At 40.2% G+C, this 27,413-nt stretch overlaps 1 protein-coding gene across 5 annotated transcripts in view; it reads left to right on the forward strand.

The window, feature by feature from the left end:
- The window catches only part of dclk2a (doublecortin-like kinase 2a), a 454,170-nt gene extending 448,821 nt beyond the window's left edge, over positions 1–5,349 (forward strand). For 2 of the 5 annotated variants that reach the window (XM_048528836.2, XM_048528842.2), the window contains one exon: positions 4,691–5,349. In XM_048528836.2, the coding sequence (XP_048384793.1) occupies positions 4,691–4,840 (150 nt within the window). In that variant the 3' untranslated portion in view covers positions 4,841–5,349. Of the gene's footprint in view, positions 1–212 lie in introns of all 5 variants that reach the window. The other 3 variants (XM_048528849.2, XM_048528867.2, XM_048528857.2) reach the window with 2 other exon arrangements.
- Positions 5,350–27,413: the final 22,064 nt, after the last annotated feature.

The raw sequence follows: 27,413 nt of genomic DNA on the forward strand, positions 1-27,413 counted from the left end.
GCCTCCAACAGGGGCCCCGGCTGACAAGCAACTCATTCTGTCAGGTAGGGAGCAGTTTAGGCAGGGAAGAGGACAAGCAAAGTGGCTTGAGTACACCTTTGTGTGTGAGTGAACAAAAAAAGCAAATTTGGAATTGATTGGAGTTCTAACCAGCATTTTCTTCTGGCCTTGATGTCTGTTTTGTTTTTGAATGTTCCATTTTATTTTGACAGTTTGAAGTGTAAGAGGGAGAGGGTGAGGAGCTCCAGTCCTCATACTGAGACAATGGATTAACCTGGAACAACACCATGGTGTAGAACACAGTGTCCTTACAGGGTGACCATTCACTAACTCCCAGCCGGTTCAAATTTGCATGGCCTGTTGCCTTGTGCCTCATCTCTTTTTTAAGCTTTCTCAGCTCACACAAGGCAGAACTTTTCATGGTGTGGATTCAGGCTAATGCTGCTATTTAAGGGAGAGCACATACCTTTCTTATCTATTGCTTGTACTGGATTAATTTCACCTCAGGCTCACTCAAGAATCAAAATTTTCTGGACTACTGAATACTTGACAGGATCAGAAAAAAATCTCCTATGTGATAGACCTCATGCTCTTGATTTGAAAGGCCAAAAAGCATACTTCATAACTACGTGGACAAGAATTGGTTTTAAGATAAGCACCGGTGTTAAAATTCTTCAGGAATAACAGAAGAAACCAAGAACTTCCAAAAAAGGAAGACAACCTGAAATTATTTCGAGTAGGCAGAGTGGTCTTTGAGTGCCATCTGGTGTTAGCAAAGCTGAATTGCTATGTCAAAAGCTTTGCTAAAATTTCTTTGGTTTCCACTAAATCTATGATCCTTATTTCATAAATGTTTAATTTAGCCCTGATTGTTAGAGTGCTTTTGCATTATGTATTATGTTCATGTGATGCTTGGTTCTCTAAGATATGATTATGTGATCAAAGTGATGTTTTTAATTGCAGAGTTATCTATTAGCTAGTAAAAATAATTGGACTCCATCTTTATGAAAGCAGAGTTCTTGAGAGCCAAGTATTTTGCATGTTGCAACAAGGTATGAGTTGTAATAATTGTTCTTCAGTACAGCACAGAAGAGAGTCAGATATTTGAGGAGGGTCTGCTTCATCCTGCATCACTTTAAATGTTTTAAAAGACTGCCTGTTTCCATTGACAAATCTTCTAAAATAAAATCTGTGCAAATGATTGGCATGATGTAACTACAAAATAAAACATGACAGAAATTGGGCAACTTCCCACTCCAGTTTTGCTACCAGCAGTAGAAATGTGTCGAGGTTTATGTGTTCAGTGAAATGTCTGAGTTGGAATCCATAATCAACAAGTTTTACAATGAATTGATTTGGAAAAAGTAATTTGCTGCCACATTTGTGGTGTGTTTTCTTGAAGATATACAAATATAAATGTGTCTGAACTGTGACGAGTCTATCGCTGTGCTTCTTCCCTCCCACCTCTGGCCCACACCTGCATTGCTTCTTTGTTTAGATGCCTGCGGCACATGTTAACTGCATCAGCACTTCTCACATTTCTACTGCACACATGTTGCTTCTTCCTTTTAAAAATAGCTGTAAGTGTAGGGGAACAGGAGAAACAGTTTGTTTGGAATTACTTATATTTTCCCTGCATGTTTCCCCATCTCATCAATTTAACATTTAGATTTGAAAATGTTTTGACAAAGTGAGTGAATCCTGTTCTATAATTTTATTTTTGACAGTGATTTTGGAACAGCATTGTGCAAGGAGATGTGTTTTATTTAGGAATTCAACCAACCTGAATCTCTGTACAGTGTAAAAATGAGTGCAGTGTGATAATCATGCTACTTAGTATCATTTTAAACTTTGAACTCTTTAGTATTTAATAAGTGTTCTGTATGAAAGGGACCAAAATTTTAAAAGGAACACATTATTCAAGAAATGTCTGACAGTCCTATTTCATTAACTTATAGACATACAATGAAATGATTTCTAGTTGGATTTTCAACTGTTGGTCATGCACTAGGAATTAATTATTTTGTTACCTAATGCATTAATAATTCGAGATTGACAGATCCATAGAAATCCTGTGTGAAAAAAAATATTTTGTCATGTGTGTTGAAGTATTTTAGCATTTCAGATTGGACTGGTGGGCCTAATGGAAAACAGTAGCATTTGAAGAGCTCTGGTGCTCTATCAGTTGCTCTATCCCTCACTCCATCTTCTCTCACTCTCAATTTCCCTCACTCCTCTTTTCCTCACTCACTCATTACAGATACAGGGAGCAGGTTGCCTAAGCTGCCACAAAAATACCAACTCCTCTGAAAGGGTTTTGATTGGAACCACCTAAAGTTGTTAATCTCTGTCTAATAGAAATCTAAAATAGTTATTAGGAGTTGTATCCCCTTTTGCAGTTATTGTGATCCCACTATGACAAAGTCATGCATCAATCAAACAAATCAATTGATTTTCTCTCTTGGGCCTGAGGTGTCTAAAATCTCTGCTTTGTAGAAATATTTTTTTTTCATTGCCACAGGTTAAGTGCATCATTGAATGCAGAAACTTTTCAATCTGTTACTGCTCCGACCTTTCAGGAGAAGGTGAAATTAGAAAAGAAAATTTAAATTGATAAGCTTTCTTGAGAATTAACTGGTTGAGCCACTCGTGCCTCGACTCCATATTTTTGGACATAATACCAACATTATTGAGTTAAACTTCAGTATCACCACCAACAGACCTCAGAAGTACTCACCATATACAGTCTTTCCTACCAGACACAGGCTTCTGTGCCATACAGAAGAGGAATTGGCAAATGGCTCCCTGTAGTTCTGCTGTTACGAGGTTCAGGCCTCGATGTTAAGCCCTCTTTCTAACCATAGAATATTTGCTTGGTAAGACCAATCCAGAAATAAACTAGATTCACAAACTCAGTACCCTTATTACCTGAGAACTCACTATGGCATCAGTGTAGAATACTACAGAATGAGAAAATGAGGAGCACTTAATGTGCAGGAGGAAGAGGAATTATACATGTTTTTTAATGTGTTCATGGGGTAAGGGTGTCACTGGCCAGGCAGCATTTACTGCCCATGAAAAAGAATCACATTGCTGTGGGTCTGGAGTCACATGTGGGCCACACCAGGTAAAGATGGCTGTTCTGTCCCTAAAGGACATCAATGAACCAGACGGGTTCCCCACGCAATAATCAACATGGAATTCATGGTCATCATTAGACTCGTAATTCCAGATATTTATTGAATTCAAGTTCCACCATCTGCCGTGGTGGGATTTGAACCAGGTTGCCAGAACATTGTCTAGGTCTGTAGGTTAACAGTCTAGTGACAATACCAGTAGGCATTGCCTCATCTAGTCTTGATAATGAATTGAAATATGTTTGATCACTCAATTGTTGAGTTGGCTTTTATCCCACATTGGATGCTGTACTATTCCAGAGAGAAGTCATTTATGGCTGCTCACAATCACCAAGATTTCTTCTACAACCACAAGATGAGAATATGCCTAGCTTTTTTTTCCCCCAGGTTCTATATGGCTGGACAGATGGTCCACTTCTGGTAAATTAGTCTAAGAAACTATATAAATTGCTGACTGCAGATTCTGGATAAGCTCTGGATACCCTAGCATTTCACAAGAGGTTTGGGAGGAAGCAAGTACACTTTGTTATGTTTTGTGCCCTGGGTTCTATTACATTGGTACCAATCATTACCACGTCTCCATGTGTGACAGTCTATCCAACATTACAAAAGAATTTGCCTTGTTCATTCTTTTAAGTCCACTTTTGCAACATCAACATCTCTACCTCTCTTTTACTGCTGGCAGGATTTTCGTCAATGTCTGTTATCGCAATAAAACTTTATCCCCCATGCACTATCGCCCCACCTGCTTCCATAACCACCATATTGTATCCATTGGAAACATTATAATTCCTTCACAATGACTTTGTTTCCATACAAAATGTTGCACTTCCAGGCTTCATGTGACCCAGCAAACTGAATTCAAACTCTCAGAATCCAACGATACCATATCATCAATCCAATCCAATCCTACAGCTTTTTCCAGATATAATTCCTCTCATGATCGCAAAACTCTTCCATTCATTTGCTTGCTCCTCTGCTATTGTTGGCCTGTTCCTCTTGATTGGTACAGCTGGTGAGTAATCATTTTCATTCCTGCTTTTTATTTCGTTCCGTACGGGAAAACAAAGCAACTTGTGCGTTAAACTCGTCATGAAACATTGTTACACTTTAATATATAATGAACGTTTACATTCGAATTACAATATCTTAAAGTAATGCAGAGTCAGGCCCTTGGGCGTCCAGGCAGTGACAGCACCTTAGTGTGGGTTTGCTCAGATGCCTTTCTGATGTCTGAAAACGGCTAGAATGATGTTATTTTAACGCAACACTGCGCTATTAATCGGACAACTTAGTGATGTTTCACCTCTCTCTCATCAGACACGTTAAGCTGATTTCATGAAACAGTATGAAACTATATTGAATTCAGCATGTTTCCCTTAAATCACACCATCTGTAATCTCGAGAGGAGATTTTAGGAATTTAGTTTTACAAAGGCGATTTTTTTTCTCTGCTGTCCGTTTGTTTGCAGTTCCGTCATAATCCATGTTAAGTACGTCAAAATCATTCTACATTTGTAAGCTCGCTCATTCTCTCCTTTTTTTATTTTCCAGTACACAGCTCTCGATAAAGAAAGTCAGATATTCAGTGGTAAGCCCCACCGAGATATTGAAGGAGTTGGTCCGGAGCAAACGGCTCGGACGTCCTCGGGTGCGGATGCTTCTATGTCTGGCCTCATGACCATATCCCCCACACCATCCTGAGCGAGTCTTGTCCGTCCCGCACCCCGTTCCCCAGTCTGTGCATGCCCTGCAGACCTGGGACAGCCGCACTTCAAAGAATTAAAAATATCCAGCTTTCTAGAAACTATCGCTTGTAAGAAAAACAGTATCGATTTAAAACATCTAAACATTTAAAAGAGAAGGCACGGATGAATCAGTTTCAAACGGACGTGCTTGGAAAGTGTTGGTTTTGTGTCAAAATGTGCTCTGCTGCCCTCCTATAGCCCGAAGTGTGTGCGAGTGAGACAGGATGTCAGCAGGTGAGAGTGAGATTGAATGGTGCCCTCTGCAAGGGGTTGGTATTGGAATGAGGTGCTGTGTGACTGTTCTGCAACACTTGTACTTCTCAACACCAGTTTTCATTTGACTTGAGAGTTAAGCACCATGCTCATCCGATGTTGACGTTGCTACCTACCCAGTATGGGATGTAGAAACAAGTTGCGTGCTCGAAATCGTGATCAAATCAAATGCTAAATTAAAATTAAATCAAACGTTGTTGTTTCTGTGCTCTGATTCCGAAAAACCTTCCCATCTCACGATAATGGCCGATTTTCCCAAAACAGAAAAGTACTTTTTCTTCAGTATTTTGTTTTCTAGGGATGTCAGATCAGGGGAACTGCAACCAAGTGTCAGGGTTGTCAGTTTAAAGAGAGGCTAATAGGCACAGAGCTGACTGAAGGTGGTCACTTGATTTGTGGCGGCACCTTGGGAATTAATTTTCCTAATAAGCGAACGTGGTGATAGCACATCAATAGAGAACCGCCGGTTCTATGTTGGAAAATACAGTAACGGGTTTTAGTTAATTTTAGACAAGCAGGCTCTCTGAGAGAAAGAGCCCAACTGTCTTTTAAGTGTAAATAATTTCTCTAATTGATGATTAGGAAACGGTGGTAAACCATCGGCATTGCAAGACTAACCGCTAGATTGATGAAAGAAATCTTACTTATTCTCCAGGACGGACTAACCAGCTCAGAAATGGAGCATTTGTAAAATTGCAGTACCTGGACCAAGTGGTGTGGCCCGAATGTATTCCTGCCCTTTAGTTCTCCTACCAGCCCCAGGAGTGGCATTTGTGCTGTCTACAGTCTTGCTTGACTCCTCTTGCTTCCCAAGGGCGGCGAGGTCACTGTGAACATTTTCTTGAGGGGCTGTGCAGGTCGTCCATTCAAGTGAAGGTGTAAATAGTAAACCGGCGTGGAAGTAATTGTGTTCGAGATCCCGGAAATCATGTCTGTGGACAAATTCCAACCGACAGCAAGACTAATACATCTCAAAAGTTTCCAAGGTCCCTGCTGAATCAGTTCATCCTGCGGCGTGGGGGAACGTTGCAATTCATTTCAACCTCAGACCGCTGTTCCTTCACCTCATTTGAACGTGTTTGTGTGTGTTAAGCCTGAAAGACGAGAGGATTGTATTCGAGTTCCAGGTACAAGCACAGTCATAAGAATTTGTCGACGCTGACTGTCCACGTTACACCTGAGGAATGATCTCTTGTTACCTCAGGGGTGATAACCTGGATTTATGAAACTATATTCTAGCCTGGTCAACCGGGGGAGGGGGGTGGGTGGAGCAACAGAATGAGGGCAAGGGAGAAAATAATCATTTTCCGGTACAGTGTTGGATTGGCCCGGTTTGCAACCTGCTGCCCTCGAGGACAAATTGGTCCGGACAAATGTGCAATTTTCTCGGAGTATTTCCTGTTAGCGTTAACTTAAATAGAAACGCCGCCTGTAAGGGAACACAGTCTTATACCAAAGTAACACCAGTGGTGAAGAAGTCCCATCGAAATTTTTAATGATGGTAATCCTGCACTAAACTGAGATTAAAACAGAATTGTAAACACTGTCAATGGGAATCGGGGAATACATTTCACTAGTTATGGTTGTACCAAGCACAAAGAGAGATGATTATGGTTGTCAGATTCCAATAATCTCAACTCCAGGATATAGCTGCTGGAGCTCCATAGGTAGTGTGGTAGGCCTAATCGTTTTCTGTCATTTCATCAATGAACTTTCCTACATTATAAGCTCGAAAATGGAGATGAACACTCATGATTCCGCACTTTTCAGTGGACTTTGTGACTCCTCAGATACTGAAGTAGGGCAGCATTCAGGCCTGGACTGGTAAGTTTCTAGTGGCGTTCACCCCACAGCAGACCTTGTCCATCACCAACCAGAGAAATATAACTCTCTCCTTGGCATTCAACAATTTTGCTATCAGAATCCCCAAACCAGAAACTTAACTAAACTATGACTGCAGGAGTAAGTCAGAGGTTGGAAATTTTGTGATGAGTAACTCACCCTGAGTCCCAAAAGCCTATCCAACATCTATAAGAGACAATCAGTGGCATGATGGAATGCTCTTACTTGTCTGGATGAGTGCAACTGCAATTTAAAAACTCAAGATGTTCCACACAATCCAGGACAAATCAGTCCACTTAATTGAGACTACTATCTTAACCATTTAATGCATAACACCACAACTAATACATAGTGGTAGAGTGTGGACCAACTCCATGACACTGCAGCAACTCACTTTGACAACCTGTTTCAAACCTTAACCTGTACCACCTAGATGAACCATAGTAGCAAATGCCTTGGAACAGCCATTTTCAAATTCCCCTCCAAGACACACTATCCTGACTCAAAACTATTATCCTGTTCCTTCACTGTCACTGGTTCAAAATCTTGGAACGCTCTCCCTAACAGCATTGTGGGTGTATCGCTACCACACCGACTCGGACGGTCAAGAAGGAAGCCAACTCCTCAGTTTCTCGAGGGCAGTTGGAGATGACTACTAATCAAATCCCTGTCAGCATTGCTCACCTGCCATGAGCAAATAAAAAAACTCACTGAGTTTACAACACTAGGTGGCTGTGCGGGAAACATTGATGATTATACTGATTATCGTGGCTATTTCCATCCATTCTGCTGCACAATTTTTAAAAATTCCTCAATATCATTAAATTCAATGGCTGTGGTCAATGCTGTCCTTCTGTCAGATATAAAGCCAAATTCCAAGCCAAACACCTTTGCCCCAACCAGTGCAAACTAGGTGAGAGCCGTTAAAATAAGGGTGCCAACTTTCTGTTTGCCTTGTGATTCCACTTCCTTCTGACTTGATCCCAACATTAACCTTCCCCTTTGAGGCAAGAAAATGGGTGCTGCCATGAAACAGGCTTAAATATGCAGATCAAATATTGATGATGTCATAAATGGTTTGTTAAATCACATGGAAGTTAAAATTGCAATGTACTTTACAATTTTGTCTGTATGTGCCTGGCAATCAATTAAGAGAAATATTGACAGCAAAACTACAGGTGATAAACTACATTTTCATAGGATTAATTGCAGAAGGTCTTGTTTAACTGCACTCCTTGCACAATGTCTTGGTATACTTGAACAGTTTGGGACATGTTTAACTGTGCAGCAGTTAGTTAACTCACATATAAATTAAATGATGATTCATTCTCACATGTAATTCAGTAATGCATGTAGTTTAAAGCGCTAGACTCATGGTTTGATAGATTATGCATATTAGCCTTTTCCCAATTAAAAATCATTATTGAATTAACATTTAAAACAATGCTATTTTTCCTGGAATTGAGGGAAAACACGAAACATAATTAACACTTGATTAACATTTTATGTATATTTAACAGTTAATTCATGATAATAAATCAGAGTATGTACATTTGCATTTGAAACAAAAACTCTAACAATGTAAAAGTGGATGCTTTTGTTATGCACAGCACTGGGCAAAGCATTGGAATTCCAGAAATACCTGCACCCTTTCTGGAAGCAGCCCAATCACCATGAACGTCTTCCTAATAAAGGCCTTTCAGATCATATTTATTGTGTCCAAGTCAGAGAAATGTGACTAGTTTCACCGAATGTGAATAAAAAGACTGGAGTTTTATTTATTAGGAATAAATTATAAACATATTTATATTTGCAAACCTGAAAGGAAAATGCACTAATTTTCTAAATGAATTTGTCCTTTTTTGGCTTTTTATCAGATTCTTCAGCACTTACCACATTACAAACTTTAAAATAAGCAGCTAGAACCTAGTCCTTGTCTTACAGTTTCGAGTAAACAATTCTGCATGCTGCACATACATTGGTAATGTTGCTACTTAACTCATTCACTACTAACAATGTTGTTTGATACTTGGTGGACTGATGTTACTGATGCAATACCATGGTAGATGGTACCATGGTAGACCATGGTATGGTTACAGCTGTTTGAATGCAATGGAGATAATGAATCAAGTAACTAACTAACATTCATACAATGGACACTAAGTTCACAATTGGACCATTGTTAGAAAATTATTCTGTTAAATTTTAGCTAAATGAAGTGTAGAAATTTGTCAGAACTGGTTCCTTATATATTGGCTGGAATAAGCTTTTTCACCTATTCCCTCTTTAATCTTTCAGTCCTGTCTTCTGTTCTTCAGACCTGATGCTAGTTTCATTTTTGTATTAGAAATCCACAATAAAAATTTCTCCTCCATTTTCTCTTTCTTTCATTGAACCGTGTATTCACAGACATCTGATTTGATTTGATGATTGAAGGATATTCCCAGTGCACTCAATTTGTAGGATATAATGTCATATTCTGTGTATAGATACTTGAGAGTCAGTCTTTTAAGAGTATATGCCCAATAAATAATCACAATTGCCAGACATTCCATGGTGGAGGAATCCCAATTATTTTCCATCCCTTTTTTCTAGTTTCCCCACCTATTGCAAAAGGAATTACCATAAATGAAAGTGCTTGGAATTGGAGGTAACCTTGTGACATGTGCTGCTAATTGGATGAGAGATAGGAGACAGAGCAGAGATAAAAAGAAATTGTTCTCTTATTGGTTTCTCAGATGTGACAGATGTTGCACTTCAGGAATCGGTAATGGGATCAATCACCGTATGCATTGATGACTTGGCTGAAGGAATTTGGAATTTTATAATCAAACATCCAGGTGACACAAAGTTAGAAGGCACAGTAAACAGTGTACATGCATACAACAAATTACAAATGGACATAGAACTACTGTGGAAAAACTCTGATTAAAACATGAGATTATTCTTTATTCAACAGAAAATGTTTTCCAGATGAGGAAAACCTAGGAGTTGTGTGGAAACCAAACAATTTGTATCCAATGCACAAGTTGCAGGTACAGAAAACAATAGAGGAGATGAATGAAATACCAACTTTACTTATATTTATAGTCCAATTTCCTTGAGACAAAGTGAACCTATAGTTGTTCAGAGTTGAAGAGCAGTATTTTCTTACTAGAAGTAGGAAACGGCAGATGGGACAGTTTTTGCTTCTAGTAGCCAACCTAGTGGTCATTCTGTTCATGGCCTCAAGTTTCATTGGAGCTACGCTGTCTCAGGAGAGACAGAGGCCTGGAAGATGCATAGGGAAATTCGTCCATTAAAAATATTGGGGAGACTGGGCTCTTTCTGTTTGAAAAGAGCACTTGATGTGGAAACCTTGACAGAGGACAACAAAATAACAAAGGGTTTGTTGGTGTCTACATGGATGAGCCTAGAACAATGAGTATAGCTATAAGTTAGCTACTAAAGACTAAATAAAGAATTTAGGAGGAATATCTTCACACAGACAATAGTAAGGACATGGAACTTCCTATCACATTGGTTGAAGCAGACAGCATTGATGCAGTATGAAGGATGAACTAGAAGTCAAGAAGTTATTAAAGTAGGAGAAAGGTAGTGCTGTGTTTAAACAATGGTTTGGCTCAACTGGGACACATGGTCTATTTTTTGTTATAAATTCTATATTGGAATATCCTCAAATATAGAAAGGAGGACTCAGCAGCATGGTGAACCTTTGCTTCAGGATAGAACATAGAACAGTACAGCACAGAACAGGCCCTTCAGCCCACAATGTTGTGCCGACCATTGATCCTCATGTTTGCACCCTCAAATTTCTGTAACCATATGCATGTCCAGCAGTCTCTTAAATGACCCCAATGACCTTGCTTCCACAACTGCTGCTGGCAACGCATGCCATGCTCTCACAACTCGCTGTGTAAAGAACCTGCCTCTGACATCCCCTCTATACTTTCCACCAACCAGCTTAAAACTATGACCTCTCATGCTAGCCATTTCTGCCCTGGGAAATAGTCTCTGGCTATCAACTCTATCTATGCCTCTCATTATCTTGTATACCTCAATTAGGTCCCCTCCTCCTCCTTTTCTCCAATGAAAAGAGACCGAGCTCAGTCAACCTCTCTTCATAAGATAAGCCCTCCAGTCCAGGCAGCATCCTGGTAAACCTCCTCTGAACCCTGTCCAAAGCATCCACATCTTTCCTATAATAGGGCGACCAGAACTGGACACAGTATTCCAAGTGCGGTCTAACCAAAGTTTTATAGAGCTGCAACAAGATCTCACGACTCTTAAACTCAATCCCCCTGTTAATGAAAGCCAAAACTCCATATGCTTTCTTAACAACCCTGTCCACTTGGGTGGCCATTTTCAGGGATCTATGTATCTGCACACCAAGATCCCTCTGTTCCTCCACACTGCCAAGAATCCTACCCTTAATCCTGTAATCAGCTTTCAAATTCGACCTTCCAAAATGCATCACCTCGCATTTATCCAGGTTGAACTCCATCTGCCACCTCTCAGCCCATCTCCGCATCCTGTCAATGTCCCGCTGCAGCCTACAACAGCCCTCTATGCTGTCAACGACACCTCCGACCTTTGTGTCGTCTGCAAACTTGCTGACCCATCCTTCAATCCCCTCATCCAAGTCATTAATAAAAATTACAAACAGTAGAGGCCCAAGGACAGAGCCCTGTGGAACCCCACTCACCACTGACTTCCACTGGATGATACATTCTACTCAGTAATGGAGTTACTAGACAAATCCAGACTCTTTCTCCACCTCAGAACCTCATTTTCTGACAGTATTATTAACCATAACTAACTTGTGTAATTGAGAGCACATGCTTGTGGTATTTTCCCAGATGACCACTTCTGGTACCTTGTAGTATCACCACCTCTTCTCAGGCTGTGATACTGAGAAAAGGTTGTTTGAAGTAGTTCACTGCCATTAGTTCTTCTTTGTCTTCAACCTGTCTAGTGGTAGTCATAAAGGATTCATCACTGCAGAATATCTACATAAGTGCTATTATTCTGAGAAAACAAGTAGTATGGGTGGAATGTTCTTTGGAGAGTTGGTGTGGACTTGTTGGGCCAAATGGCATTTCTACACTGGAGGGATTCTATGAAAAAAAAGGTTTTTGCACATTAGCAATACATTTGAAAAGATATAATGATCAGTATTAAGGGGGCTGGGACAGGTACAGCTGCCCTCTGAAAGCTGTAAGACTCGTTGTTTTCACTCACAGGCTATGAGGCATCAGTAGAATGGGTGGAATTAATGCAGCATGAACATTAACCCCCTTCAGAACTATTAACTTACACAACATCGCAGCCCCAAGTTTTTTCTCCCCATAGATGACCCATTTTTCAATTATGTATGTGACTATATTACAGTTACCACTAACCTATCTCCATGTCTCTGATTTCACAAGTACAGGCATCTGAACATTTTCACAGCTTGCACAGAACACACCTCCTTGGGCCTCAGAAGAAGAGTGGGGCTCTTGCTGGACGACCATTGAGCTGGTTCTGATTTGTGGATAAATTCTCCAATAGAGGATTTTTTAATTTCTCTGATATACTTTGCAGAGTGCATCATTCCTTGTAGCTTGTGTGGATCTATTATCTTATCTGGAGGACCTTAACCGCCTGAATTTCCTTTGCAAAAGAATTTTTTGCTAACCCTGGTGCTTGCTCAACAATACCATATGGAGACATTTAATCTTACAGGCATCCATCTTGGAAGACAGAGGTTCTGTTGAAATAAGTACTTTCTTTACTGTGGAATCATTAAATTCTGGATTAGGAAATCACTTCCTCATAAGAGGTAATCTCTTTGCAGTATTCTGGATGCTTAGAATGAGCTGACTTTCCTTCTTGACCATGTGCAACATCAGTGGATGATGCTTGAGCACCCATGAAATGAAATGTAGTTTAGCTCCCTTCAGTTGTTAATGAAGCTGGATGTTTTCAGTCATCTTTAATGATTGTTTGACTAGTGAAATAAAGTTATCCAGATTCCAGTCATATTACTAAAGGCTGCTGCTTGCCCAGGATATTAGCTCTGCAATGACATCGCTTGTTCTGATGTCTGAATGAGATCAGTGAAAAATGGGCTTACATGGGTTCTTGTTATCAATATTCACTTCTTCTCAGACATTTTGCAGAGTTTTAGCTTCTGATCTGCTTTCAGTGTTGACAGGAGATTTTTCTAGATTTGACAATCTTATGTAATTGCTTATTTCACAATGAAATACAAGATTTCCCCTCTGTTTTGAAATCTCTGGGGACCATACCACTGACAGACCCCTGGTTGTGTATCTGGCAATGACTAAGTGTCCTTGGTGTATTTTTTCCACTATGAAGGGAAGCTGGAATAATTGATCTTGTCATAAACTGGGATGTCGACCATGATCGTAAAATGTAGGTGCTCAAAGTGTATGTGCTCAGTCAACTTGCTGCATGTTATGGTCTTGCTATTCTGCACCACAATGCTAGCAAATGGACCCACAGTCTCAATCACTGTTCTCATCAAATTTGATTGAGCTTCTTCTGACTTGCTGGCTATCGTTACTTCTTGGCCATAAGAAACTTTCCTTCAACATCCTGGAAGATGATTTAAACAGTATGTTTTCTTCATTTCAAGTTCTGCCATGTGCCTGGAAAGGCCAATTAAATCTTCTATTGATTTCCCTTTTGACGAGTTGGTTGACAATGGCTCATTTCTAGACCATTGTAGGACAACAGGTCGGCACAACATATTGGGCTGAAGAGTCTGTACTGTGCTGTACCGCTCAACTGTTGTCTGGAATATACTCAAAGGCCTAAGTTAAATTTATGACATGTGTGCAGGATCAAAAGTAAAGTTGGCTGATTGAAAACAATGTTACATATTTTAATCTTTTTTATGTACATTGCATTGTAGCATAACTTGTGGCTTTCTATACTTCTGTCAGTTGTCCCACCTTTTTATTGGCTGTCACTGCTTCTTTATTCATGGCAACTGGTCTGATAGCATGGTCATTGTATCAGGCTGGAAAGTATATATTTTGCTGTTTCTTATCAAAATGCTGGTTAGTCTTATTCTGTAAAAGCAGTTTTGAACCTGTATTGTTGCCACATTGTGCATAACAAGCTGTTCTTTAAGCTTGTATTCACCAATGCTGTTTTAAGTTGAATGCCTATGGAGTTTGCTACAACCTGTACCAGAACAATGTACCAGTATTTCCTTTATTTGTCCAGCCTCCTACCACTTTATTTCTGTAAAACTGTTCAGAATTCTGCAAGAAAGCATTAATAGTATAGTGAAGTGTACAGTAAAATAGCCAACAAATGCGGAACTACAAGAAACCATAGACAGTCTAGTGGAATGGCTTGACAAGTCGCACATTACATTTAAATGGTTGGAAATGGGTGACGTTAGACATTTTGTTAGGAATAATGAAAATGCAGTTAAAAGGTATATTCCTACAAGAACTAGAGGGACCTGAGAGTCAACGAGCAAAATCATGGAAGGTGGCAGGGCAAGTTAAAAACACATTTAATAAAGCATATGAAATCCTTGGCTTTTTAACAGGGGAATAGAGTATAAAAGCAAAAGTCAAGCAAAACTGTATAAAACATTGGTCTGTGTGTCTAATTCTGGGTATCAGATTTTAATAAGGATGTGAATGCGTTAATGACAATGCAGAAAAAAATTATTAGAATAGTTGCCGGGGAGGAGCTTTAATTATGCAGATAGATGGAAAAAGTTGTCATTGTTCTTCTTACATAGGAGATTTGATAGAGTTATTGAACATCATAAGGGGTGTGAATAGACTAGACAGGGGGAAAATGTTTCTGCAGGTGGGTTGAGAACCAGAAGGTACCAATTTAAAGTGACTGGCAGAAGAAGAATTAGCGACACAACAAAAACCTACTATCTCTGAAGAAATTCTCCTGACAGCTTGTAGATCTGCAGGTTTTTCAGTTTTTAGGAGCTTACCTCGTCCTGAGGCACTAGACACTAAAACCTTTCAAGAGCTGATGGAATTAGTAAAGGAATATTACAACTCCAGGCCTCCTCTAATTTTGGGAGGCTATTGGTTTTATTTGGCAATTCAAGAATCATTGGAATCCATATCAGGATTTTTGACTAGGATAAGATGACTGGCAGAGGCACGTGATTTTTGTTTAACCTTTAATGAGATACTGAGAGACCATTTGGTGTATGAGATTAATGATGTAAACACACAAAGGCACCTACCAGCTGAAACCCAACTGGATTTCAAACAGGCACTACAACTGACTTTATCATTGGAAAATGTGACAAATTGAACATATGAGTTGCAGGGTATTCTGTGGAAATGGACACCTTCACTAGTCTGACTGAGCTTAGGGAACACCACTTGAATGAAGTCAATTACATAGTGTCACTCAGGGCATATCCTGAACAGAGGGACTCTATGTTGTCTACAGCAAAACTCCAACACAAGTCCAAGCCTCAGACAAATGTTTAAAATTTTCTTCAGGATCTGGGCTGGCAAGCCATTGGATTTGCTGCTGGTATGCAGACTTGAGCCAACAACAGAGTCCTACTAGACCCAAATTGAGTAACAGAGGTCATAGGCCAGCATCTAAGGGAGTCCGTAGCCTGGAAAGTCCACTTACACTGGGTTTGGAACAGTTCAATTGCTGAGCAACATCCAAATCAGAACCAATCAAAATAAACATCTGGCTAAATGGTCACCAAATTCTAATGGATGCTGATACCAGCGCAGCCATTTCAGTGATCGCAGACTGAGTCTTTAACAAAATTCACCCTGGACTCCAACCCTTAGGTTTGCACAAGGCCTTGCTAGACTGAGAACCTATATTGGGGAACCTTTATAGATTAAGAGTACAACATCGGTTCCAGTCTGTTACGAGAAGCAACAGGTTCAGTTACCTCTGATTGTAATAAAAGGCTTGGGCCCAAGCTTGATGGGATTACATTTTTCGATTAGAAAACGACTGCCTGAATGAGGTCCTAATTAGAAACTCAGAAGGTAGGGACTAACAGTGGAGCCAGGGCCAGTTTGCATGTTGACCAGGAAGCAATTCCATCAGTCTGCAAGGCCCACCCAGCACTATTTATCTTGCAGACAAAAATGGAGGCAGAAATTAGAAGGCTGGCAAGCGAAGGAATTATTAAATCAGTCCAGTTTGCAGAATGGGCAGCACTGATGGTACTGATTGTGAAGATTAAAGAGTTGGTTCACTTTTGCGGTGAATTTAAACAAATGGTAAAACACTCTCTGCAGTTCAATAAATACCCAATCCCTCACATAGAGAATTTAGATGCAGAGCTGACTGGGGGTGGGGGTGGGGGTGGGGGTGGGGGCTGTCCTTCACTAAGCTGGACGTGAACCATGCTTACTTGCAATTGTGGTTAGATGAGGATTTCCAGAAGTAATCTACAATTAATACCTATAAGGGTTTGTACAATGCGAGACTGCCTATTTGACAATCATCAGCCTATACGATTTTTCAGCAGACGATGGAGAACATTTTACAAGGTTTACATCAGATCATCATTAATCCAGATGACATGCTAATAAAAGAGAAGACCAATAAGGAACACTTAGAGAACTTGGACATGGCTCTTAGACATATCTCCCACGCACACATACACCTTAGAAGGGAAAAATGTGTGTTCTGGCCATCTCAAGTCACCTACTTGGGCTAAGAGTCCACAAGACCAGGTTGGACCTGTTTGAAGATGAAGTGAGGGCAATCAAAGGTGCCCCAGCTCCCATGTCTATACCAGAGCTTAGGTATTTCCTTGGACTGGTGAATCATTATGGAAAGTTCACAAATAACCTGACCTCCATCCTAGCATCTTTGCATCAACTCTTAAAGTAAGGTCAGCCTTGGAAAGGTCCTGTAGCTGAGTCATAGGTTTCAGGGAAATGAAGAAACAACTGTTGTCTTTTAAAGTGATGGCACACTATGATCCTAAGTGAGATCTGGTATTGACATTCAGTGTCTCCCCATATGGGTTTGGAGTAGTACTAGGTCATAGGTGGCCTAATGGCGTGGAATGCCCATAGCATGTGAATCTAAGACTTTGGAAAATGCAGAGTGTAAATATGCCCAGATAGAGGAGGAAGGTTTGACGGTTATATTTGGAGTTGGGAAGTTCCACTAATGCCTTTACGGAAGCAAACTTATAATAATAATAGACCACAAACCCCTGCTAAATCTACTTAAGGAAGACAAGGGAGTGCCTCCCATAGCTTCAGGCCATTTTTAGCAGTGGTCTCTAATACTAAATGCGTATAGTTATAAGTTGGAACACCAATCCCGGAGGACAGGTAGGAGTCCATAATGGTTTTAATTTTTCTGGACACACTTACAGTCATAGCTGACAATATCAGATCTTGGACCCAGAAATATCCAGTCCTAGCAAAACTGAAACAGCTGGGAAACCAAAGGAGCATCACAACAATAACTGAAATATTTTTGGACCTGGAGAGACCAGATCACAGTAGAGGAAGACACGCTATTATGGGGAGCAAGAATAATTGTCCCAAGTGAAGGCAACCACCAGATACTGTCTGACCTCCACCAGGGTCATCCAAGATGTTGGTGACAGATTATGTCATGTCTGGTGGCCAGGATTTGATGCAGACATAGCTGCATTGGTGTGACACAGCCCAGAGTGCCAACAAGGACAAACATTACTGCCAACAGCTCCCCAACATTTGTGGGAATAGCCAGGTAAACCCTGGACTCGGTTATACATCGACTGTGCAGGTCTATTCATAGGATCAACATTCTTAGTCATTGTGGATGCCCACTCAAAGTGGTTGAACGTGTATATAGTTCATTCATCAAATACGGGAATGACGATAAAAAACCTGCATGTATTTTTTGCAATACACGAACTCCTCGAAGTGTTGGTCACAGAAAATGGGTCATTGTTTAACAGTAGGAAATTTGAGTATTTCCTAAAGTTGAATGATGTTCAACATATAAGGACAGGCCCATGTCATGCACTATCTAATGGTCTGGCAGAAACAACAGTCCAAATTTTGAAGGCAGGCTTAAAGAAACAGCCTACAACTTCACTAGATACCAAACTGTCCTGTGTCCTATTTGATTAAAAGACCATCCCTCATGTAACTGCAGGGAGAGTTCCAGCAGAGTTGCTAATGGAGAGAAGACTCTGCACAGGTTAAATCTGACCTTCACCTTAAAATTATGGCCCCTCGTAATAGTCATTTCTGCCCTGGGAAAAAGTTTACCTATGCCTCTCATCATCTTATACACCTCTATCAAGTCGCCTCTCATCCCTCTTCACTACAATGAAAAAAGCCCTCGCACCCTTAAACTTTCCTCATAGGACCTGCCCTCCAGCCCAGACAGCATCCTTGTAAATTTCCTCTGCACCCTCTCTAAAGCTTCCACATCCTTCCTATAATGAGGTGACCAGAACTGAACACAATATTCCAAGTGTGTTACAGAGCTGCAGCGTGTTATAGAGCTGCAGCATAACCTCGTGGCTCTTAAACTCAATTCCCCTGCCAATGAAAGCCAACACATCATAAGCCGTCTTTATAACCTTTTCACTTGGGTAGAAACGTTGAGGGATCTATAGATGTGGACCCCAAGATCCCTCATAGAATACATGGACTTCATAGAATAAGCCATTAATCTAGTCAAAGAGTCCTGGCTGTCAGATATAAACAGGAGTGTCAGCTGGTTCTGAGGAAGCTGAACAATACACATTTAAATAAGGGGTGACTTTGGTGATGGGATATCAGCTTCTAAGGAGTTATTTCAGCCTCAGAGAAGTAAGACCTAAAATATAGTGCTCCTATAACTCTGCAATAATGAATATCATTTCACTGTAAGTAGCTGCTGATTCACAATAGACAACACCATGTTAACTACAAGTGACATCTAGTTAGACCAGGAAGTAGTTTTCTTATACCACGTTAGCCCTGTTGCTTTTCACACTTAAAGAGGGCAGTGGTGGCAGCTTTCAACATGAGCAGCTGTTCCTACAGTGCAGTGAGCTGCCATACCCATTCAACAAGTTCCACAGTAATTTAGATTCAGACAAGCTAATGTTAAGAGTTTTGCAAAATATATTTAAGTTGCAGCTTTTTCTCCAAAAGCATCAGAAACATCAAATCACATTAACCATCCCAAAACCTACATTCTTCCAAACAATTAGCATAGAAAGTTCAGTTTAAGATTTTAAATTATTCAGTGAATCAAACTACCACAAAGGACTTTCATAGAGAGTGATTCAGATACAATCCGGATACATATATGAAGAGATCTACCATTTCAGATCTGAGAAATTCAATCAGTACTGAGAGAATTTTGAAATGTTTTAGGAAAGAGAAAGAAGAAAGGGTAGGAAGAACAAAAGGGATGGTCTGTGATAGGATCAAGGACATGCGAGATTAAATGACAAAAGATAACATGGAAGGTTTTAAACAGATGTTCACCTGCACATCCACTAATGTGGTATATTGTATCTACTGTTCTCAATGTGGCCTCCTGTACATCTGGGAAACCAAGCGGAGGCTTGGAGACTGCTTTATGGAACACCTACGCTCAGTTTGTGACAAACAACTGCACCTCCCAGTCGTGAACCACTTCAACTGCCCCTCCCACTCCTTGGACGACATGTCTATCCTGGGCCTCCTCCAGTGCCACAATGACGCCACCCGAAAACTGGTGGAACAGCACTTCATATTCCACCTGGGAAACTTACAACCCAGTGGTCTCACTGTGGACTTTACAAGCTTCAAAATCTCCCTAACCCGACCTCATCCCAAGAGCAAACCCCCTCTCATCCCTGCCTCCTTGACCTGTCCGTCTTCTCTCGCACCTATCCGCTCCTCCCACCTCTGACCAACCCCCAACACCATTTCCTACCTATACTCACCTCACCTCTACTAGCCTCATGCCCACCTCCTTGACCTGCCCATCTTCTCTCCCACCCACTCACCATTCCCTCCTCACTGATCAACCCCCATCCCAGCTGTCTACCTATATGCACCTTTACTGGCTTCATCCCCATCTCCTTGACCTGTCCATCTTCTCTCCACCTATCTGCTCCACTATACATCTTCTATCATTGCCTCCTCCTCTCTCTAACTATTTCAGAGCCCCCTACCCCTTCCCCATTTCTGAAGAAGGGTCCAGACCCAAAACACCAGCTTTCTTGCTCCTCTGATGCTGCCTGGCTTGCTGTGTTCATCCAGATTCATGCTTTGTTATCTCAGATTCTCCAGCATTAGTAGTTCCTACTATCTGTTAAATGACAAAAGGTGTTGGTGAAAAATTAAAGCAAGTAGGAATTGGACAAGTAAAGAAAAGGTGCATCAAGATGAGATGTGAATGACATAACTAAATTTGTTCAAATGCAAAGTGAAGTAATTAAGAAACAATAAAAAAAATCAAATCACCAAAAAACCTTGAAACAAAGGGGCACAGAGGCTAAAATCTAAAATTGTTGTACTCAATTTTGAGTCCAGAAGACTGTAAGGTGCTCAAGTGAAAGATCACAGAATTGTTACACTGAAGAAAGAAACCATTTGACCTATTAAGTCTGTGCCAACTCTCCAAATTAGTATTTCACTGTGCAATTCTCACAAAATTTCCCCATAACCCTAGATGTAGTTCTTTATAAAATAGTTCCCTTTTGAATGCCTCGATTGAACCTATGACCTTCACATGGTCAGGCAATGTGCTTCAGACCCTAGCCACTCACTTAGAGAGAAGGATTTTATTCATATCATTTTTGATTCTTTTGCTCATTACTTTAAAAGTGTCCCCTGTCATTCTTGATCCTTTTGTATGGGAACTTTTCTCCCCATTTACTGTCCAGACCTCACCTGACTTTGAATATTTCCATTAGATCTTTGATTCAGGCTTCTCTTTCCAAGGAAAACAGACTAAATTTCTCTAATCTACATTCATGACTGAAATTTCTTATCCCTACAACCTTCCTAGTAAACTTTGCACTGTCTCCAATGCCTTCACATCATTCAAAAAAACATGCACAGAATTGGTCACAATATGACATATGAGTTTTGCAATAACCCCCTCATTCTTATGTTTGCCTGTGCCCTTATTATGAAAGCCTAAGACAATTTATATGTTTGGTTTTTGGCTACTCTTTCAGCCTGTCCTGTCAACTCATGACTCACATTGGTGCACACCCAGTTGTCTCTACTTCTGCATCCCCTTTAGAGATGTATCTTTTATTTGAAATTGTCTTTCCATGTTCTTTCCACCAAACTCTATAGCTGCCTATCATTACATTCTGGATGTAAGTTTGCTCGCTGAGCTGGAAGGTTCATTTTCAGACATTTCGGCACCATTCTAGGTAACATCAGTGAGCCTCCGGTGAAGCACTGGTGTTATGTCCCACTTTCTATTTATGTGCTTAGGTTTCCTTGGGTTGGTGATGTCATTTCCTGTTCTTTTTCTCAGAGGGTGGTAGATGGGCTCCAAATCAATGTGTTTGTTGATGGAGTTCTGGTTGGAATGCCATGCTTCTAGGAATTCTTGTGCGTGTCTCTGTTTGGCTTGTCCTAGGATGGATGTGTTGTCCCAATCAAAGTGGTGTCCTTCCTCATCTGTATGTAAGAATACTAGTGATAGTGGGTCATGTCTTTTTGTGGCTAGTTGATGTTCATGTATCCTGGTAGTTAGCTTTCTGCCTGTTTGTCCAATGTAGTGTTTGTCACAGTTCTTGCAAGGTATTTTGTAAATGACATTCGTTTTGCTTGTCGTCTGTATGGAACAGGAAATGACATCAGCACAGGAAATGACACCACCAACCCAAGGAACCCTAAACACATAAATAGAAAGCGGGACATAACACCAGAGGCTCACTGATGATGTTACCTCGAACGGTGATGAAACATCTGAAAATGAAACTTCCAGCTCAGTGAGCAAAGCTACATCCAGAACCTCAACCTGAGCTACAAATCTTCTCAAAACTCGCTATCATTACATTGTACTTCATCTATCACCTTAAGCTCAGACCATCAACTTTTCTTTCCTTTTGGAGTTATAAAATGTCATCATGTCAGTTTACAATGCTTCAAAATTTTATATCATCTGTGGGTTTTGAAATTGTGCCTTTACACCCACATTCAGATCATTAATATATAAATCAACAACAGCTAAAGGTCCCAACACCAATCCCTGGATTGCTCCACTACAAACTTTTACCAAACCTGTAAAATATTCACTAACCATTTCCAAATACTCAGTCAACTATGTGTTCATGTTGCTACTATCCCGTTTAATCCACTAGCTTTAACTTTGCTCGCAGGTCTGTTGTGCAGTACAGAATTAAATGCCTTCTGGATATTCCTATACACTACAATAACAACTCTGCCCTCAGCAGTAAGTAAATAAAAGTGGTTGTCCCTTAAAAAAAATCCATATTGTCTCTTCTTAAATAGCCATGCTGATTAATGTGTAGTTAATCTGTAGTTTCTTAGTTCTATCCTTACACCATTTTTTGAACAAGAACTTCATATTTACAATTCTCCAATCCTCGCACTCTACTCCTGTGTTTAAGGATGACTTAAAAAATTATTGTCAGTACCTTTACTCCCATTTCTCTGAGTATCCTGGATGTATCTCATCTGATTCTGGTGTTTTGTCCACCAGTAGACAGTGTCAATAGCCTATCCTAAATATCTCCTCCTATCAATTTTCAGAATTTCTGGTGACTGAATTTCAACTGAATGACCTACGTAATATTTACTTCCTTAGAAATATGTTAGGTTTGTTTTTTTAATACTTTACCTCTGTCCTCTGTCCTATGTATAACTCCCCTAAATTAACTCCACTCCTTCTACTCCATACTTTTCATTACTTATGTGCCAAAGATGATTTGGGAGTGCCCTTTAAGAATAACTGATAGTCTCTTTACTGACTCCCTCTTTGCCAACTTTATTTGTTTTTCCAACTTCTATCTAAATCTTTTATATTCAGCCTCTTAATTGTCCTTTTTACCTGACATCTGTCATAAACACATTTTTTCCCTCTTGATCATAATGTCTACCTTTTTTGTCATCCAGGAAGCTCTGGATTTGCTTGTACTATACCTTTCCCTTTCAAGTATATATATTTTGACCGCACCTAAGCCATCTTTTCTTTAATGGTTGCCCATTCTTCAGCAAGAACTTTTCCTGTTAAACTTTGACCAATTTATTCAACATAGGTTCATTGAAATCAGCTTTTCAACAATTAATTATTCTTACTTTAGATAGCTGATTATCCTTTTCCATAGTCACCTTTAATATTATGGTACAATGAATATTATCCATTAAATTGTCCAGCACTGGCTACTTGGTTACCTCATCCTAAGAACCAGACCTCAATGTACTTCCTTTCTTGTTGGCATGAAAACATACCAAATGCTGTCAAGCAGCCCTTGTTCCTTTCTGCCCTTTTCATTAATTATCTGCATATAGACTGGGTCTAGGTAAAGTCGCCATTATAAATATTCTATAACTTTTTTGAACCTTTCTGTAATATCTGTACAAATCTGTTCCACTATATCCTTTGTAGATTAGAGGCCTATAGCCAAGAGCACTGCAATTGCACATTTTTGTTCCCTATCTCTAGCCAAATCATTTCTATCCTTGGCCCCTTTGGGACATCATCTTTCTCCAGCCCTGCATCACTCTCCTTAATACCAATACATTCCTCTTTTCGATTTTTTCCTAACTTTGCTGAACATCTTGTAAAGGGATAATTAAAACACAATCCTGCCCTTACTTGAGCCAAGTATTTCTCATAGCCACAACACTATTATTTAAATTTCAATTTGGGCCTGTAATCTACCAATCTTATTTACTACAGTCCATGCATTCACAAACATGCAGAGTACTCTTGACTTACCTTGATCCCACCAACCAACTGATTTAATATCTATTTTAGTCCTAACTATTACTCCCAGCAGTTTGTTCATTTTGGCATTTCTCCAAAATATTATCTCCTGTTTCCTATATCCTGTCTGGATAGTTTAAATCCTCCCATTGGCTTTAGCAAAACAACCGCCAAGGAATTCTGTCATGTTTCTTTTCAGGTGCAACCTTTCTGGCCTGCCTGACCATTTCCCAGATTCATTTACAATGTCCTATGAATCAAAAGTCCTCCCTCCTGCACCATTCATCTGACTTATCGATTTATGTCTTCACTCACTTTCAGGTGACACAGGGAATAATGCAGAGATTGCAGCTTTTAGTCCTCTTGCTAGTTTCCACATTCACTTTACTACCTGCATCATTTGTATCAATGTTGACCACAACTGCTGGCCATTCATCCCCTTCCCCCAACCCTCCCCTCAGGTTAGTCTGCAGCTGTACGCTGACACCAAAAGGCAATACATGATCGCCAATTCATAGTTGTGGCCATCAGAACGCCCATCTATTCTGCTAACTATACCTATTGCGATGATTCATCTAATCTTCCTTGTATTCTCCATACAGTTCAGTCACCCATGGTGCTATAAACCTGGCTGTGGCTCCACTTCCCAAATGAACCATCACTGTCATTAATACTCCAAACTGAAAACTGGAGAGATGATTAGGTGAGAAGATGATTTGTTACTTGTTGAGCTTGTATCATACTTCATTCGAACTCTGCAACAGGGAAAAGTCTGGAAGGTCAAAGTGCAAGTAAGGTAGAGAATTAAAATGAGAGGTGATACAGAAATTCTCCAGGGAAATGTTCTAGTATGTGCTTATGATGTCCCAATGTAAATGAGGCCACATTTTGTGCCATTCTTTATTCTAATTTGGGAAAAGAAAGCACAAATCAGTTTAACATGCAAGGTATGCTTAGTGCCTTGGGTGATGAGAAGGGAGGAGATAAAAAGGCAATTTTCGTATCTTCTATGCTTGCATATAAAAGGGGATGCTAGGATGACTCCGGATCAGATTATCAAAAATGAAATGTTGTCCTTTGGGATACTGCAAGGAGAACTGAAGTTATTATGGTGGTGGGTTTACATTGAAGGTAGTAAAAGTGATGGAAGTTGATCCATTGAATATAGAAGGTTGTGGAATGGACTGTGTAACAGGACCCTATTAGGGCTTGATGCAGAATCTGATATAAGAATTTATTGGATCAGGGACATTCACTCATATTAATTCTTACCGTGCTCTGTATATTGAATTCATGTTGGTGGAAAGTGCACCACATCATCAGCTGCTCCAGTGAAACAGCTGCTCCAGTGAAAGTCAGAGAGGATTGGGCAAAAGCAGCTAAACATACCTCAGGCATGTATCTAGTGGCCATTGTAAGCTCCCAGCTTTTGTTTATAAGTGCTTCTATTCTAGCCATTGTTGGCTGCCAAGCCCCTCTAGCAAGGAAAAGTGGTTTGGCTACTCAGGTCTTGACTACATAGTTCAATATACTCTGACTTCAGCCCAGACCCAGTCTGCCCTGGGAACTGCTTTCAGTGGAACACAAGCCCTAATTTCTCTATATATTGCTTGCACACTGTTGCAGAATATCAATACAATTCTTCCTTTAATGGCCTGCTATCATTTGCCCAGGGGATTTATTAAATGTGCCTCACATGTTTGTGTGGATCCAGCATACTCCTTGCCCCTTACTCCTCTACCAACTCTCCCAACCCTCAATTTTGACAACCCATGAGTCAGTATTTATGCTCCACTTGGGCATCCTTGCACTATTCCTCACCTATCACAATAGCCCCTCTATTCTCTTCTCCCTCACAATGCTTAGAAATGTTATTCTTAAACACATTTATACAACTTGCCTCAGCTATTTCACGAAGTAGCAAGTTCCATGTCCTTGCCATTGAATAAATAAAATTATTTAACAGGTGGAATGTAGGAGGGATAAAGCAGTGAGGCATTGTAAATATACAGGGATATGTAAGAAACAGTCAAGTTGAAATTCATTGGCCTGTCTCTATGGATTAAGTGGTCTGGATTTTCACTGTCTGTACAACAGGATTCAGGAAATTTCTTAGTTCACTACAACTGCCTGGGGAAAAGTTTCCAAGGGTAGGGAGGAGACAAGTCAGGATAGAACCAGCGACACAGATCAGAAGCCACCACATTGGCTTTCAAGAGCTGAGGCTGGCTGTTTAAAGGGATCCTCTGGGCTTGCTGGGATTGAGTCCCAGTTGTTTGTTTAAACATTAGGCCCTTGCTCTCCCAATCTCTACGTGCATTCGTATCAACTCATGATGATCCATACTGTCCATCCATCTCCATTGTCTCTCCCACCCTGGTGCCAACCCAGGCGTTTGCCCCCTATTGCCACTATATCAAATCAGTGCTAATCCAGGGCTACCCACAAACCCACCACCCTTTACACTTACATGCCACTTTGTTAAATATATCCATCACGGTCACTTCAGAAGGATCCTAAGATGAAATAAAATAAAATTCTAAATGTTATAGAGCATGGAAATAAATCCTTTGGTCCAACTCGTCTGCACTGACCAGATATCGCAATCTGACCTTGTCCTATTTGCCAGCATTTGGCCCATATCTCTCTAAACCCTTCCTATTCATCTATCCATCCAAAAGCTTTATTAATGTTGTAACTATACCTGCCTCCGCCACTTCCTCTGCTTGTACAAAAAATGTCTCATTTGTGAAAGATCAATCAAAACACTTAAATTCCTGTCAAACAGCTATGTAATCATAACCTCACATCAAAGACAGCTAATCCTTTAACATACTCCATGGGTTAATAAACTGGAAACTCATGTGATAATGATAAGACATGGAAAGGGGTCGTTAATGATGTCAACAAACAACCGTTGAAGGTTGACAGGGCAACTATCAGAAAACTTCATATTCAATTCTATTTCTTTGCTTTCTGATGCGAGAGATGGATGATGAGAACTTTTTCTTTATCCTAGGAGAGCATAGGCTACCGTCACCCAGCCTCCCTACAGGATTCTGAAATTGGACTGAGGCCATTAGGTTAGAAGCTGCTGAACCTTAGCTCAGATTAATCATGTAAAAGAAATTCCTCATGTACCCAGAATTAGTGTGATCAGGGCATGGCACGGCACAAGTGTCCAGTCTGGGGAATATGACCACAAAATCCAAAGTTCTCTTAATTTCTTATCCTTCAACTAATACATCATTATTTCTATATTTCACCTTAAATCCCCATCTTTTATATTTTAACCAGTAGTTCTTTAGTTTAAGTGGGACGTATAAGTTCAATGAATTGTAATATCCTCAAAAAAACCTGTGGAGGTTGGTCAGGTAACTTCTTCCCTTTCTCGGTTTATGTTCGGTACCCTTTACTGCAGTGAAACCCCAATCAGATAAATCCTAGTGTATCTGCCCACAAATTTATGGCTAAACAGAGCTTTGAGATAGGCAAGGAAACACCTATGTAACCAGATT

Source organism: Stegostoma tigrinum, chromosome 1 (genome assembly GCF_030684315.1).
Source record: "Stegostoma tigrinum isolate sSteTig4 chromosome 1, sSteTig4.hap1, whole genome shotgun sequence".
NCBI lineage: Eukaryota > Metazoa > Chordata > Chondrichthyes > Orectolobiformes > Stegostomatidae > Stegostoma > Stegostoma tigrinum.